Source organism: Cydia strobilella, chromosome Z (genome assembly GCF_947568885.1).
Source record: "Cydia strobilella chromosome Z, ilCydStro3.1, whole genome shotgun sequence".
Classification (NCBI taxonomy): Eukaryota; Metazoa; Arthropoda; class Insecta; order Lepidoptera; family Tortricidae; genus Cydia; species Cydia strobilella.
The window spans coordinates 38,176,705-38,195,047 of NC_086068.1; the positions used below are offsets into that span (position 1 = coordinate 38,176,705).

The following is an 18,343-nucleotide window of genomic DNA, read 5'->3' on the forward strand; positions in this document are numbered from 1 at the left end:
ACAAAACAAAGAACGTACTTTATTTAATTACACAACTCATTAATTTGTGGCATGAGCACGAATATTTGTTCCCGAGTCGTGTGTGTACATATACAATACATAGAATATTTAAGTATCTATATAGGTATCATATATCCTTGCGTAAGTACCCAAAACGCAAGCCTTATTAAGCTCACTGTAGGACTTGGTCAATTTGTGTAGTACTCGTAATGTCCTATAATATTTATTTATTTATCAAGTAATATAAATAATAAGCCAGCGCTGTTTACGGCAAAGGTAAAGAACAACATCAAAATCCTCGAGAAAAATCCACATATTGTACCTAGTGTGCAAGTTAGATCATTTACTAAATAATTACATTTGGTTTATTTTCTGTCTCTGTAAATACGATCATTTCTCCTCTTTCCTATACGAGTTGTCGCAACATTTGCATGCTTTACACCCTCTTTTCTGTCATTAACGATCTTCAATTCCCCGAATATCTGTTCTTCTTACTTATCTATATTTCTTCAACTTCTATGGAGTTTCTCGCGTTCGTCAACTTCACACTGCTGGCAACCTTTCCCTGTCTATACCATCTCACCGAACAGGTTACACGTCCAATTCATTCTTCATTCAGGTAGACACCATTGGAATAGTCTTCCTGTTAAAATTAGACAGTGTCCAAACATATTTGCATTTAAAAACTCCTTTTTTTCTGGCAGAATGGTAAATTCTTAGAGTTTCTAATTTGAGTCATCTGATTTCTTATGGTTGTGTATGTATATGTATTTTTATAACATACTATATGTATGTAATATGCCTATGTATTATTTATATTACTGGTATACATGTTTAGTTGTATAAATCAATATTATAGGACATTACGAGTAACAAATTAACTAAGTCCTACAGTGAGCTTAATAATAATAAGGCTTGCGTTGTGGGTACTTAGACAAGGATGTTTATAATATATACAGATACTTAAATACATAGAAAACACCCATATTCGTGCTCATGCCACAAATAAATGAGTGGTGTAATTGAAGTATGTTCTTTGTTTTTATATTACAACATGAATTTGCACCGCCTATAAATTAGCTGCTTTGTTCAAAAGTTGACTGGTAGATAATGCCTTAGAGCATTAAGTCCATCCTTTGTATGATTGTATTTTCTTTTGTGCAATAAAGATTAAATAAATAAATAAAAGTTTTCCAATTGTTGTGTTGATTATAACCTACTTTGACTTGAAATATTTTTTATTTTTATTTTTCAATCCTATAAGTATGAATATGGTCTCATTCGATTCAGCGCAAAAAATTACACGAAAATGTCACCTCACATGCCCAGTTTATAAACTGTGCATTTTTTTAAATGAACCCCCTGACCATACCCCCCGAAAAGGGGGTCAGAACCCTAAATGTTGATAGGACTCAGCAGATCCTCATTTCTAGTTCCAAGATAAAGATAAAAAAACAAAATTTCATGGATGTACATATTTTGTCGCCAAATGGCCATATTTAGTCTTATTTTACCTGTACTACATGTCGTACGCTGTTTCTCGAGAATAAAATAACTTTTCCAGCCCTTTACATATTTAAAATCGGTCTGTTTGTTAAAAAAAAATAGTGCGTGGAGTCCCTCCGCGCGAAATAAGTAAAACTAGCATCAATTACCCTACTTTCGGGAAATTACCCTATTCAACTTACTGGTCACACTCTTGTTTCGAAGTTTGATAATTTATAAAAAACTGAGCGTAAACCTACTTCAAAGTTATGTTCGCCTGGTACATGTATGTATATTCAAACAAGTATACACAGATAGAGAGAGACAGAGAGAGAGAGAGAGAGAGAGAGAGAGAGAGAGAGAGAGAGAGAGATAAGAGACACCGTGCTGGTCGAGCGAAAGTTAACTTTAGTGAGGTAATAATAGAGTTTAAAATTAAATTATCTATCGGCATTTTTCCCTGTCACCTCTCCAGCTATATAATTGTAACTTCATACCCGCGAGTGTTTTAACACACGAGAAGTAAAATACATTTGCACCCGTGTGTAACACAAAACTTTTCCCCTCACTATAGCGAGGAAAGTGCAACATCCACAGGCGTTAGATCATCTTCATCAACTGGAATCACTCATTTTTTTACGATACTATAACAAAAAACTGGAAATTCTGTACTTTTACGTGAGAAGTTTTTAAGTAAAATTTATGTTGACAATGTTGACATTTCTGACGTATGAAATGTCAATGATGCGTTTTGAAATTGCATCGACTTAACTTGTGCGTTCAGAATTATATTTAATATGACTATTAAAATACAAACGTTTATTATGGAATTTTAAGTTTTACGACTTAAAATCATTAAATAAAGCTAAATCTGGTTTTTTTTATTAGATTCTCAAACCATTTATTTAATGATAATTACCTATAATATCGAACGAACCATTATTATGAGCGTTTTACGTTTTATTTTTGTCAAGCTACTTAAACACGCTCCATCCAGGTCAAGTTACTTTCCCCACTAGTGGATAAAATGCGTTTTTCCCAGCTTGTTTTAAAGGATAAAAGACGGCTTTCCGAGCTAGTGAGGGGAAAAGTACTTTTTCTTGGGTGCCCCAGCTTTAGACTGGAGGAAACCGGCCTGTTTGGAGAAAAGTCGTCGACATCTCTTCTAAATACCTGCAACTGGTATGGATGTGTTCCTCGTTGTCTCCAGAATACGAATTGACCGGTTGTGGTTTATGGAGGGGGGGACGGGTGCTACAAAAGGGGGGGAAAGATGGCGGCCGACTGTCATCGAAATTTGTTCACATCTCGAGCCCTATGAGACCGATCGGATCGTATGAGATGTCATTTGAAAGATAAATAAACGTTCTATAATTGTTTCTAAATAACCGTAGTCATCACTTTAGTCGTTTACATAATATTTGAAAAAATATGTTTTTTTTTACCGTGGACGTTTGCATAAGTACTGATAAAACATGCTAATAATTATAACTCAATAAATTAAAACTTTATCGCAATGAATGTTATTACAAAATATACGGGAAATTTTATGAGCTTTCCAAAAACATAAGTTTTATTTGTATATAATACTATATAACCAAGTAATGATGAATTTTGTTCAGCATGGGTCACTGTGCATCGTCATATGAATGGCGGCTGACCGTCGTCGTATTTTTATTATTTCTCGGATTCTATTTTACGGATCAAATCGTGATAGGTACGTGTTTAACTCTCGTATCGGTTTTGGATCACAACCCTATTTTCTTACGACTTCCGTGATATTTAGGGCAACACTAAGAGTCCATTTCCGGTAGCCATAACTCTCGTTCTCGTTACTTTCGGAGAGAACTCACATTGTCCTGTGCTCCGTTGTCGAAAACTACCTTAAAGTCGCTCTTTAGCCTTAACCAAGTATAGAATAGTATAAAATCAGTGCCAATCACATGTGTGGTGTGGAAAAGTACAAAGCTAAGCTCGTAGGCTGGTCCAGGTAGAGGGTAATTCGGTAAGACAGCTGCACGATATTCCTAGACACCAGAGCCGCCCAAAGCTAGCCTTCTTCTCAGCAAACCTCGAATTCAAGGTATGTGATTTGTGCACTTTCCATTCATATTTACTTGTTCCGCGATTTCTTATTGGAATATAGTATAAACGGGTGTGTAAAGTTAGTGTAAACATCTTTAGCAAATACAGTCCATTAAAATCAATTTTATCGTTATTGCATCCAAAAACAGTACGATTTGAAAGAATTTTAAATGTACTGTGATCGGTTCTTTGAAGTCTGAGATAAAAAATTAACAGTTAGAATTTTTTTAACGAAAATTTAACATTTTACCCAAAAGGTTCCGTTAATGACCAAAATAATTTGAGAAACAGATTATTTAACGTGAATAATACCTAATAAAAATCAGCAAAAATTTTATTAGCTTTCTAAAAATATAGATTTAGTTACCATATAAGTAATAATTTATATATCAATGCCCATTTTGTCAAGCAAGTACAAACGGCGCGGCGGCGGTAGACCAGCAGCATACTATTATTAGGTATTGTTTCAAAGTACATTTATTTATAATGTTCCTAAATGAGAGGCTATCGTTTTTATCATCTCGAATCATCTAATATCGATAAACATTGTGGTTTAATAATTAATCTTCGGTAAATTATGCTTCCAAAAATAGTCAAGTTCTAAGTACATAACTTCGTTAAGTTCGTAGCTTCATGATTGCATGACGACTGCACATGAAGTAGTGAATATCTATGTCGCTATTTGACTCACATCTACATGTAAAACGTTTTCGAACCCACTCCGTAGTTAATAACAATAATAGCTTAAAATCACCTTGCTTGCTTGCTTGCTTGTGGCGTTTTAAAGTGAGATTAGTCGCCGCACGCTCCCTCGCCTTTTGAATAGACTATAATTTGTTGGTATTAAAATTCAACTCAATTAAGGGAGTACGTTACATTAAAAAAAAAAACAGTGCGTGGAGTCCCTCCGCGCGGAAGAAGTGAAACTTCGTAATGTGGAAATGAAAATAGGAAGGGGTAGAAATTGTTTTTTAGTGAACTCATATTGTTTCTTTAAGACAAACTTTATTATATATATTTAATTTAACTTTCTAAACCTCTTTCAGACTCTTGTTCGCCTGGTACCTTGTATTGCGTTCGAGTCCGCTTGGTCGGCGCCGTGCAAGCCTTGAATAATGAAAGTATACGACCTTTCTCTTTCGTGGTCCGCTGGGGTGCTCCGTCCCTCAGGCAGCTCTTTCAAGCTTTCAAGACTCTTCGAGTCGGGCCGCATGGAGACCGTAGTCCTTGACTGAGGTCCTCCTGCTTGCGCCAATGATGATGATGGACGAGTCTGCGTGTCTTCCATCAGACTTGACCTAAGCAGGTGCTGTTGTTCTCAACACCTGGAATGTCAGTGAGTATCCTTGAAACAGTGTAATATAATTGAAGACAATTTTCCAAATGGATTGTCGCATCCTGAGTCTTATGACAATCTGGGTCCTCCAGATGAATCCAAATCAATCCTTGAACTTGATAGTTCTACAAGGTATTTCCTTGCTACCTAATACATACATGATTACGTCTACTACGCTAACCATTGATCATCTATGCTACAAATAAATAATAAATGAAACATATGATAACGCTTCTTCGCGCGCGTGTACCTATCCCAGGTCGCGTTATGATTAGTCAATCAGCTGACCCACTGATTCAACTGTTGAGAAGGCCTCACACTTCTCGGCCTCTAAGTCTCCTCCTCCGGAACTAGAGCACAATAATTGACAATGAATAACAACAACTTGAATTGAACGGCCGCTTTCCTGGCGGTGTGACTAATTGATGAGCATGATGTGGCGGGCGGCTTGACTCCTGCCACCGTCGCACAGCAATGAGTCATGCGCTGACAATTGACAATAAGCGCACCAGTCGCGTTCCATACAATCCCAACAGGTGCACCCACTGTGACTGCATAGGCACCAGAAACATGCACCGGCTTTCCCTGACCAGGTCCACCGGGTCCAGAGATCTCGGCACTTGTACTGAACGCTGCTTGCATTCGAGCAGCTTGAGCATAATACGGTAACAGATTCACCTGATACTTGGTTCCCGGTCCACTTGCCGGAATCTCGCTGGTGGCGTCGACCTCCGCGATTGACCAGCTACAGGTTCTGCTCCCCCATTCACCGCAGGTGGCACCTCCGCATTCCACTGCTCGGCCAGCAACTCCTGGTTGGCCGCAGGCAGCAATTATTCTCATATTCAAACCTCTGAAATATTATTAAAACAAATAATCTTTGACAACTGAATGGCAGCTGGTTACTTCTCCAGCATTGAATGGATTCCGATATATTTTGCAAACCTTGACCCTGGTTTACAATTAATTGAAACCTGAAAACAAGTACCTATTAATTAGCCTCATGCATGAAGTTTATATTTGAACGAAATATGTTTTATTTGGATGTTTGTTACCGTTATATCATGTTACAAATGCATTTCCGTTTTTAAATTACCATTTACTTACTTAAAACAAAGATAGATATAACTCCGTAATAGATGGATACAGTCTAAGGTAAAAACGTGCCTCGAAAATCAAGAAAATTTGATTCTCGTTCAGAGGGCGCTACTAGCTTTGGCCTACTGTCATATAGATGGCGTTGACGGTTTCGTTTGTTATTTAACAATTTTAACGCATATCAGTGATAGAACATGGGTCAAAATCATAAAAATAATTAATGCAAATAAATAAAATCATTTATCCATATTTAAATACATTTTATCGTATTTTTATAAATCTTCATTTTTAGTTTTAAAGTGTGTCGACAGATGGCAGTGAATTTACTGGGGTTACAAAATTTACTATGACAGTACCGCTCTAGTATAAGTTACTCTATGCTTAAAATTATAAAAAAAAAGTACAAAAATTTGCCCGCGAAAAGCTAGTGAGCGAAACGCTCGAAACGCCACGTGACGTCACGCGTTCGACAGATTAGTGTCATTAGTAGCAAACGTCAGTTTGACCGCCCAACGTGTGACGTCATCACGCTCTGTCGAATTCGCGCCAAAAATTATGAGCGTTTCAACCGCTCAAAAATTTTCAACATTTTAAATATTTTTTAATAAAATAATGTTAAGGTTTACAAAAGTATTTTTATCATTTCCGGTGTTCCAACGATATAAATTATGAATCCAAAAATAAAAATAAATTCATGCATGGAGCTAATTGCGGTAGAGTTATAATTTATTAAGTTATAAGCATGTTTTATCAGTACTTATGCAAACGTCCACGGTAAAAAACCATATTTTTTCAAATATTTTGTAAACGACTAAAGTGATGACTACGGTTATTTAGAAACAATTATAAAACGTATTATTATCTTTCAAATGACATCTCATACGACCCGATCCGTCTCATAGGGCTCGAGATGTGAACAAATTTCGATGAAGTCGGCCGCGATCTTCCCCCCCTTTTGTACCACCCGTCCCCCCTCCATAAACAACAACAGGTCAATTCGTATTCTGGAGACCAGGAGGAACATATCCATACCAGTTGTAGGTATTTAGAAGAGATGTCTACGAAAATCGTGAAGGAGACGACTTTAGTTTAATCTGCCTCTAGACTACTTAGCCAAGTTAGCAGAATGATGTTTGCGTCAGTGGCTTGCCTGAGGAGACTCCGTTACTTTCTTCCTATCCCAACTAAAATTACACTTGCTCAGACGTTGCTCCTCCCAATCTTGGATTACGTTGATGTCTCCTATATTGATTTATCTGAAGAGCGACTTAGCAAACTGGAGCGTATTCAGAACATTTGTATACGTTTCATATTTGGATTGCGCAAATTCGACCATGTATCTAGCTTTCGTGCGCAGCTCAAGTGGCTTCCTATTCGGCGTAGACGTAACCTTCATACTCTTTCTCATCTTTATAGCATACTTTTTAATCCTGCAACACCCCGTTATCTCAAAGACCGCTTTAGCTTTGTTCAGTCTATCAGATCTTCCCAAAATTATGTTCTTAAAGTCCCATCATCTTCTAAATTTTTTAATGATTCCTTTACGTTCCAGGCAGTTCGGTTGTGGAACTCATTACCTTCCGACTTAAGGCATGCTAAATCACTTCATATTTTTAAAACTCAAGTAAAAGAATATTATTTATCACTTCCGCAATGTTATTTTTGTCCTATTCCTATGTCCCTAATTGTTGTTGGCCCCATTGTGGTGTTTTATATATATTCGTAAATATGTTATATATGATATTTATTTATGTATGGTAGTGTATGTAGTTTATACTATTTGCTATTTATGTATGTGTATTAATAGGTATTATTATTTCTCAATTTCTATCACTCACTGCATCACCTACTCACATTACTTGTTTTTTTTTGCCTTGTCTCCACTACCCTAAGGTTGTCTGGAAGAGATCGCTCTTTAGCGATAAGAACGCTTGTAGTCTACCATAGTTTAAGTGCTTAATTTGTATGTCATGGCCTTTTTTATATTAGTGAGCAATAAAGAATATTTTTATTGTATTGTATTGCATATAAAACATTTTCTATACTGCATAAAACCGTCTACTAAGAGACAGTTTTCATTGTAATGTATTTTCAAGTGGCAGTGTTACGGCATGGTTACGGCCAATCAGAGCGACTATTTTTAAAATAGACCAATAGTATTTCGGGTCGGTGAAATTGACCAATCATAATCTTGGTCGAAGAAAACCCATACCTAAACTTTGACTTTGCAATTGGTCCGCTAGTGAGCATGCGTATTCTAATTTTGTAGCCTTTTATAAGCTGATATTTTCTTTGAAGTTAGTCATCCATGTTTATTATCAATCGCTGAATTTAGCTTATTAAACCAGGATAACACTAGGTCGCACCACGGCACCACTTGACTCGCGACTCGCAATCGCGTTTCCGTGTTCGAGTACCAGGTTTAGATTTTTAGGGTTAAAAAGGTACAAAAGGAACCCTTATGGTGCGACTCCGTCTGTCTAGTCACATTGCTAAATATCTCGAGAACTACTGAAGAGCGATTTGAAATTTGGAATAGTTATGAACAACGCTAATCCAAACACATTGGAATTGTAATTTTTTTATTTATTTTTTATTAATTATGAAAAATGCCCAATATAAAGAGGGGGCAAAATTTCAAAGTCTAGTTACTACGTCGAGTGGGATATCGTTTGAAAGAGCTCGAATTGAACATAACAAAACAAAAAAATTGACTTATGAAGGAAAATGTGAAAAAAAAAAACAATTCCCCCCCCACACCCACCCTTATCGCCAAAGTTTACCAACGAAAAATTTATTTATTTTACATTATAATAACATTATCATTAATATTACAGGAAACATATAATCACACCTCTATCTTGAAAACTTCTTTTTTTAATTGACTAGTCTTAAGTTACTATTGTATTGGTGTTATTATTTTTTTGTACTGACATGCTTAAAAAATTAGTTTAAGCAATGAAGAAACCATATTTTCAATATAGAAATAAAAAAAATTTTTTTATAAATGTGGTCGGACTGCAAAAACTGCCAGGCTAAGGTGAGGCCGACCAAGACATACGTCAACAGGTTTAATTTAGCTATTATAATTCGTTTTTTTTTTCATTCTATTTTTGATGAGGTAAATTGTAGCTGCCACATGGAACCATAAATTCGGTCGGACACAGGAACCTGCCAACACAGGTTTTGGCCGACCACTTTTTTGTTACTGTCCTCAAAGGCAGCTATCCTGACATACAAGTTTCATTCTATTTTTCGATGAGGTTTTTTTTGATGAATTTTTGTACCACTTTTTTGCCATTTGCACAAAATTTGCCAGGATAAGCCGCGGCCGACCAAGAGCAGTTGAAGCTACTAAGAGAGCTGAATATAGGCATAGGTAGGTTTTGAGAGGTGAATATAGGTCTTACTGAACAACTTTTACCACATCCGAAATCGCGAAAAACGGTTTTGCTCTCCCATAGAAAACATCGACATCTGATCAGATCTGACAAACAGAAAATGTATGAAACAGGTAATCGGGGTCGGGGTTGGGGTTGTGCTCCTTACTATGACCTAATACTAATACTCACCTCGCAGAATATGGCTAGGTATACGGGTACCTTTCTCAGTTAGCTGTTTCTGCTGCTGAATGTACTATGGTTATCGGACGTTACAGGCCCGCCGAGAAACGATGAAAGTATGCAGCCGCCAATGAGCGGCAACTACCAAGTGCGGGAAAATACAATACAGGTATAACACTCATTAAACATAATATATAGTAGGTATGCAATCACTTTATAATATGTAGTTACATAACAGGTACATTATAGCGTTTACTCGAGACTAATAGTCAAGAAAGCCTTTAAAAAGAGATGGTTTTGTTTTAATGGATATTATTTTATACTTGTAAATAGCATCGTCTTGGATTTGCTTCGGTGGCCTCGTGTAAACAGTTTAAGGGTCATGAAATAAAACTATGAAAACTAATAAAATACCCACATTATTTTTAGTATGTGGGTATTTTTGCACTTTGTAATTTTTCCTCAGTCACCCGTTGACCACGAACGCTGTAAAGGGTTCGAAACGTCGGGATGTATTATAAATTCAATATACGCGATATAATCCGTTTTCATAGTTTTATTTCATGAGTAACTATCGCGGTAACCGAAGACAATATTAAGTTCAAGGGTCGTCAAAATATAAATCGACCCGTAAATCAAAAACATTGAGTAAAACCTGTTCGTTATTTTTTTGTAAATTGGTATTTATTTAAAAACTACATACTAAAATTTAAATCGAATTACACATATTGCTTTACCTATGCAATTTCAAGCTAGACATTTTTTTGTTGTAAATAATCAATATAATCGTTATAGTTATAGTTCATGCCTCTTTAGGGTTCCGTACCCAAAGTGTAAAAACGGGACCCTATTACTAAGACTCCGCTGTCTGTCTGTCCGTCTGTCACCAGGCTGTATCTCACGAACCGTGATAGCTAGACAGTTAAAATTTTCACACATGATGTATATCTGTTGCCGCTATAACAACAAATACTAATAACAAAATAAAATAAATATTCAAGATACAACAAACGTGATTTTTTTGCCGTTGTTTTGCGTAATGGTACGGAACCCTTCGCACGCGACCCCGACTAGCACTTGGCCGGTTTTTAACTAACTGCTTTTACATTCTCTGTCTCGGAATATAACTTTTAAGCGTCTCCGGCAAGCTCGGTTCTCCATACAAACGTAGTTCAGCTCTGATTTTAAAACGACTAGCTTTGTACTTACAATAGCATAAGGTATATCTATGTCTGTAATTAGTTTATGTAGCTTTAGATACCCTAGTTAAAAAAATACAGTGAATTTTAAGTTTTTCATACAAAACTTGTTTTTGCTCTATTTCGTTTGTTTTATAAACTGGAGCTATATAAACTAAAGTTCAGACCTAGATATCAATGACCTAGACCTAGATATTTCATGCCATTGTATGTGCAAAGTTTCATTACAATCCAACACGTAGTTTTAAAATGAGAGCGGAACTACGTTTGTTTGGGAAGGTGCAATTCGGCCGAGCTTAAGCCGTCCCCGGACTCTTAACCGCGGGCGCCCCTTCTGACTGCCGTAATCTGAATGCCCGCTGTGTGCGATGTCGTTAGGAATTACAATTTATAAAACGTAGAACTGTGAACACGGAGCTCCGTAATACTCTCTGTGTAGCCAGGCTCTAACACTCTAACGTCCCCGGCGTAGCGTTGTTGAGGTAGTATTGTCGGCAGGTGATGACGGCGGAGCGGCGCGAGTACGGGCGCGCGCACCGCGACGCGCCGCCGCCGGACTACTTCGTGCCGCCGCCCGACCACTACTTCGCGCCGCCGCACGCTCACCAGCCCTACGATGAACCCTGGGGTTAGTACGTATTATTATGCCCCCTTATTTATCTACTAGATGGGCCATTTTATCATTTTTAGGCAAATCGCGTACTTACAGTACCGGCCAATAATATATCACATTAGATATTTAGGGCAGACTATACACTATGTTGACGAGTATATTTACTTGGGCCAGTTAGTCTCTTTCAGCAACAGGCAAGACAAAGAAATCGAGCGCCGTGTCGAAAACGCCTGGAAGAGCTACTGGTCCATGAAAGAGCTGATGAAGGGTAGCCTTCCACTGTCACTGAAGCGAAAACTCGTCGACATGTGTATCCTGCCCGTCCTAACCTACGGTGCTCAAACATGGTCACTCACAGAGAGTCAGAAGTCCAAGTTGAAGGTATGCCAACGGGCTATTGAGCGCAGCATTTTAGGTGTGAAGAGGACCGATCGTATCCGGAACACCACGCTGCGCGCAAAAACCCGCATTGCTGACGTCGGTGAGAAGACTGCTAGGCTCAAATGGGACTGGGCCGGTCACGTCTGCCGCATGCATCCAGACAGATGGGCTAGCATAGCCACCAAATGGATGCCAGAAGAGGGGCGCGGACCCGGCAGGCCCAGACGGAGATGGCGGGACGACCTAGACACCTTTCTCAACAACTGGCCGGAGGAGGCACTATATCGGGAGTCGTGGAAGACAAGGGGAGAGGCCTTTGCCCAGCAGTGGGACACCATAATGGGCTAGTAAAAAAAAAAAAAAAAGATTTAGAAAGTCTAGTAGTGTTCCTTTGTACGGGCGATAAGAAAAATTGGTCTCATGTAATGGTTTTTTCATAGAATTTTTTTTTTATGTATTATCAACTTCATTTTTTTACTAGAGGTTTTTTAGTAATATCAAAGATAAATATAACTCCGTAATAGATGGATACAGTCTAAGGAAAAAACGTGCCTCGAAAATCAAGAAAATTTGACTCTCGTTCAGAGGGCGCTACTAGTTTTGGCCTACAGTCGTATAGATGGCGTTGACGGTTTCGTTTGTTATTTAACAATTTTAACGCATATCAGTGAAAGAACATGGGTCAAAATCATAAAAATAATTAATGCAAATAAAAAAAATCATTTATCTATATTTAAATACATTCTATCGTATTTTTATAAATCTTCATTTTTAGTTTTAAAGTGTGTCGACAGATGGCAGTGAATTTACTGGGGTTACAAAATTTACTATGACAGTACCGCTCTAGTATAAGTTACTCTATGGTAATATGTATGCAGAGTATTCTATTGTAATTCACAGTATTTCATTGCAGTATTCATCTTCTTCTTCAGTCGGTCCCTCAATGCTGAGGATCGTGACATCATGTCCTTCTGTTGAAGATCAGGTTCCTCCATAGGCTTCTATTCTTCGCCAAGCGCATGGCCTCGTGCAGTTTTAATTGCATAAGTGCAGTGATTTGAGCACACCATCTAGTAGGAGGAGGGCCCTGAGGTCTGGTGCCTTCAACTTTACCCGTCATTATAACATTCTCCAGGCTATCCGAGGAGCGACGTGAGAGGTGTCCGAAGTAAATGAGAGGTCCTGGCATATTGTTGACAACCGGCGTTTTATGCGTAGCTCTTCCAATATGGACTGATTAGTACGCCTAGCTGTCCAAGGTATCCGTAAAAGCCGGCGCCAGCACCACATCTCAAAGGCGTTGATACGCTTGATCAAGTTTGCTCGATTAGTCCATGTCTCACAACCATAGAGAAATATTGGGAACACCAGAGAGCGGTCAAGTCTAACCTTCGTTTGTTTCAATATCCCTCGATCTTTCCAGATTTTATCTAACCGAGCCATAGCTCCCTTCGCTATTCGAATCCTCCGGATAACTTCCCCGTCACAGCTACCATCGCTAGATATAAGTGAGCCGAGGTAGGTGAAGGTGCTGACACAAGTAAGTTGTTGTAGTTCTAGACTTCGTGGAGGAGGTTTTTTCCGGTACACAAACATCAACTTTGTTTTAGCATGGTTGACGTGAAGTCCTAATTTGATGCTTTCGGCTTCTATTCGTCGGAACAGTCGGCTCATCTCCTCCTCATCGGAAGCCAAGAGCGTTGTGTCGTCAGCATAGCGCAGGTTGCATATCATCTTCCCGCCAATCGATATACCGCCGTCCCAGTTCTCAGTGGCCTTGCGCACAATGTATTCGCCGTAGATATTAAAGAGCTTCGGAGACAATATATAGCCCTGTCTTACCCCCCTTTCCAGTTTGAACTGATCTGACAACGTATTTTCAATGCGTACTCTGGCAGTGCTTTCGGCATATAAGTTCTCTATAAGGTGTGCTAAATGAGCAGGGACACCCATCTCAGAGAGTACGTTCAACATGTTTGTCTATCTAACGCAGTCAAATGCTTTAGCATAATCTATGAAACATAAGACAAGCGGCAGTATTCATCATATATTTGTATAAAATGACTAGTAAGATATGCAATCTACAAGCTAATCTATTGTAGTTCGGGCGATTTTCCGCAACTCGACGACTGGCGCCTATTTTGCGTGACATGGGGGGGGGGGACCAGCCCAGATCCTCGAGGAAACCTATCAAACCTTTGATGTTGAGTAGCAACCTCGGGGAGGTCTCTCGGGGATCTTCTTTTATATGCATTTTTTTTTATATGATTTTGACCCATGTTCTTTCACTGATATGCGTTAAAATTATAAATAACAAACTAAACCGCCAACGCCCCCTATACTAGAGTAGGCCAAAACTAGTGGCGCCATCTGATCGAGAATCAAATTTTCGTGATTTTCGAGGCACGTTTTTTCCTTAGACTGTGTCCATCTATTACGGAGTTATATTTATCTTTGCCTGTTATAAAAAGATGTTTGTTAAATAGTCCATGACCTGTTATGAGACTGGTTACCACGCTCAGTCAGGTCTTTCCTAATTGAAGGAGCACCCTTGTGAGCTTTCCGTTGATGCCAGGCATGGCTTGTTTGGCCTGTCTGCATCCAGTCTGGTTTAGCCAATGTTCTGTGTGTAGTTTCCCTGTACGTGCCAGCAGCATTGAGCGTACCTTGCTAAACGGTATCGGGAGGATCGGTTCTGGGCCAATCGCTCCCGCACTCGATCCTTGCCTGGCAAGCTCGTCCGCAGCATCGTTACCCCGGGATCCGCTGTTTCCTTTGATCCATTGTAGGGTGATCTTATTGTTATGACATACCTCCATTAGTCGTTCGTGGCATTCGTGTATAAGTTTGGACGTGACTATATGGCTTTTTAAAGCCATCAAGACTGCTCTACTGTCGGAGAGTATGCGGATGGAGGATCCTACTACCTTCCTTGCAGTAATGGCACCACTTGTGTCCTGTTATGGCCTTGTGGTAGTTGTCTACGAGGGCAGCTCGGTTAAGATGTTTACCTGCTGTTCTATCTCAGTCGGAAGTCGTCCCTCGGAGGAAGCAGATCGAGGCTTTCACCTAGGACCTTCCTGAAAGTGGCCCCTGGGATTCCTTCGGGCGGTTGGTGTCACTAGATGCTAGTAGATTGAAGCGAATCCATCTATGGTCTGAGCAAGAGGCCTCCTGGGAGACGTGCCATCCCATAACTTGTTCACTGACCTCCTCCGAAGCCAGAGTCAGGTCAATAATCGTCCTGCATCGTTTGTTTACGAATGTTGGTTCGGCACCTACATTTAAAATGTTTAGATTAGTAGTCACAAGATATTTAACAAGTGTCTTACCTCTGTTGTTACTGGTCTCCATTCCCCACAGCGGGTGGTGTGCGTTGGAGTCGGCTCCGATGATTATTGCGAGGCCCGCTCTCTCGCAGTGGCTGACCAGTCGTTGTAGTTCGGCGGGCGGCGGCTCGTCCTCTCCGGGCATGTACGCCGAGGCGAGGACTAGGTCGCGACAGCCTGTTGCCAGTGGCACTTGTAGTTTAATCGCACACAGGTCTCTGGAACAGAACTCAGTGAGCGGTTGTGCAATGATATTGTTAGTGGTTAGGATACAAGCCCTAGGGACGGCGTGTACCGTGGAGTAATAGAGCTTACCTTTCGTGTCGGAGAGCGCGCGTATGTGTCCGTTGCCCACCCATGGTCCCATGCCCACCCAGGGGTCGGATCAAAAACTAAGTAATTAAGTCCGTCTCACGCTTGACTGCACATTTCTAATAGGTTTTCCTGACATCTATAGGTAAAGACCTATTTTTTGTATTTTAGACCCAGTAGTTTCGGAGATAGGGGGGGGGGATGGTCATTATTTTGCCTATTTTCTTGAATAACTTCTAAACTGTTTATCCTGTATTTTTAGAAAATATATATTTGAGATTCTCACAATGAGCTCTTACATTTTAACACAGTATAGTTTGAATAACTTTATTTTTTAATTTTCTCATTTACCCCCCAAAAGTGGTCCCCATGTTTAAAATTCATTTCTTTACGTTACATGGCCGTCTTTGGGTCACAAACTTACATATGAATACCAAATTTCAACTTAATTGGTTCAGTAGTTTTGGAGAAAAACGGCTGTGACAGACGCACAGACAGACGCGCGAGTGATCCTATAAGGGTTCCGTTTTTTCCTTTTGAGGTACGGAACCCTAAAAATAGGTACATTGTTAAAAATTGTGTAATGTACGGAACCCTTAGAACGCGAGTCCGACTCGCACTTGGCCGGTTTTTATTCTTGAAATATCTACGAGATTACACTAAAAACACCTTTAAAATAAAACAAAAAAAATTGAAATCGGTTCACATGATAAAGAATTATCATAGGCCGGTCAGCACAGTTCAAAATGTATGAGAAATCTACATTAATTCTCACATTAGAGATTTTTTGAGATGTGATTACCTATGTTACAAATAATATATTTTGTAAAAAATCTCCACAAAATATGTCAATTTTTTTTTATAAATCCAAATTATTACTAAAATAGAAAAATAAACCAAAACATCAATCCCCACACTAGAGATTTTCTAATATGCTGTACTCAAGCATATACTCATTAAGTATTTATATTTTCTTCCAGCTTGACACAGAAACCTGCCCTCAATAACTTTCTTTATAAAAATTTTTTTTTTACATAAAAATAACAACTAATGTGTACATAAAAATTACATGTTAATTAAGCTCTTTATATTTACTATATTCTACAAAAAAATCTCTAACGTAAATGAATCCGTTTAATTACTATTAACCATTTTTGTTTCGATTTTTTTTTTGTTGCTTATAGAAAATGGACACTCGACTTTTGTTTCACCTTCATAAATCTCTTACTCATGTTAGTGTAATAACAAAAAAATTCTCACATATATGTAATATTGTATGGAATACAACCATAATTATTACGACGTCCAAGCTATTTAAATTACCCACGCAGACACTAACTGACGGGTACTGATTCACTGTAGAGAACGTTTGATCGACTTCCATATCTCCGTCTCACTTCAATGTTCGCGGTAGACGATCGGTCCGCTTGAACTGCCGAGAGTTCGCGATGCGGTCGACCGTTAATTCTCCCATGACTAACTTACCCAGTTTCATCGGTACGCGTAACGATTGTTTACGCATGTTTAATTTTGATTGCGCGCTTACTTAACACACCTCAGGCAAAGCTCCGATAAAACGCGCAATGCATACTTTGCGGCATATATCTCACGTATGTCAGCTATGAGGCTATGACATAGCAATGACAGACAGTGGCAGTTAGTGCCAAATTAGAATACAGACTTTTCTACCAACCATAAAGTTTAGTGCAAAGAGAATTTTAAACTCCTTAGTGAAAACCTCACGGTTTGTGTGAAATTGAGCGTTAAGCTATGCTATGCTAATAAAGATGATGGTGTGATTTACGGAAATTAATAATAGATATAATTAATTTTATTGTATAATACATTCCCGTTTCATTTACACCCAATATTATATCTTTTTCCGTAATCAAATGCGTTTATAATTACTGTAACCGTCTGTGTAGTATGTCATAATATACGCGATGGTATGTCCTCCGGGCCCAAAATCGATGATCCCCTTTGATTATTTATTTTAAATGAACGTCAAAATCCAGACAGGAAATTTGATTTTGACATTTACGGCTACTGCCGTGGCAGTCGACAGCAATGTCGCGCTTCAATATTGCTGCAGTCGACTGCATTGCTGCAGAAAACGTGGGAAGGTCATTCAATTCAATGGGTATTAATTATGAGATGAAATGACGCAATAATGAAACTTTAGTAAATTAACAATATTATATTAAATCATTATTACATACTATTTTGCTCGCACTAAAAGGTTTACTACCAACATACTTCTTGGTGCCCAAATGAAATAAATAGTACATTTCGATGCTAGTGCGGAAAGTATGTCATTACTTCACGAGTACCGAGATAGGTATCTTGGCAAGACTCGGGACGAGTGAAGAATGACATTTCCGCACGTGTATCGAACGACGTTTTTTAACACAGTTGCGAAAAAATAATAAAAACAACAAGTGAGGAATAAAAACAACAAGTAAGGAATAAAAACTGGAAACGCCGCTTAGTAAGAAAAAACGCCTCTTTTTTGACAGGCGTTTCGGCAGCTATTCCTTTAAAGTGATATTTTCCAGAATGAACAATAAATGGGCTACATTGTCCATTTTGTTATTTAGTGCAAATCGCCACACTGTAATTGTAACAGGGAAAATTGTCACAAAAATTACATAACTCATTTTTTTTTGTATGGAAAGGTCTAATAATTATTTCAAAAATGAATTCCTCGTTCCTAAATTATACGAAAATGATATATAAGTTGCCCTAGTTGCTAAGAACAGGAAGAAATATAGCAGAGATTGGACTTGGGGAACCGACCCTTTCACCCCCCTTTTGGGGGGCGTTACGATCTCGTGGCTACCGGGCTGAATCAGTTTTATTTGCCCTAAGGAACAATCAATCGTACCAAGCGGCATCGCCTGAGACAAAAGTGTATACTCAATGCGCTTACTTACCACTATAAT

The 18,343-nt window shown here is 38.7% G+C and overlaps 1 protein-coding gene across 2 annotated transcripts in view; it reads left to right on the plus strand.

Moving 5' to 3' along the window:
* Window positions 1-18,343, plus strand: part of LOC134754863 (pre-mRNA 3'-end-processing factor FIP1) — a 70,871-nt gene that overhangs the window by 17,810 nt on the left and 34,718 nt on the right. The window contains exons 6-7 of one of the 2 annotated variants that reach the window (XM_063691309.1): window positions 9,663-9,736; window positions 11,265-11,394. The exons of the other annotated variant lie outside the window; for it this stretch is intronic. Of the exons in view, the coding sequence (XP_063547379.1) occupies window positions 9,663-9,736; window positions 11,265-11,394 (204 nt within the window). The remainder of the gene's footprint in view (window positions 1-9,662; window positions 9,737-11,264; window positions 11,395-18,343) is intronic. 2 annotated transcript variants of the gene reach the window in all.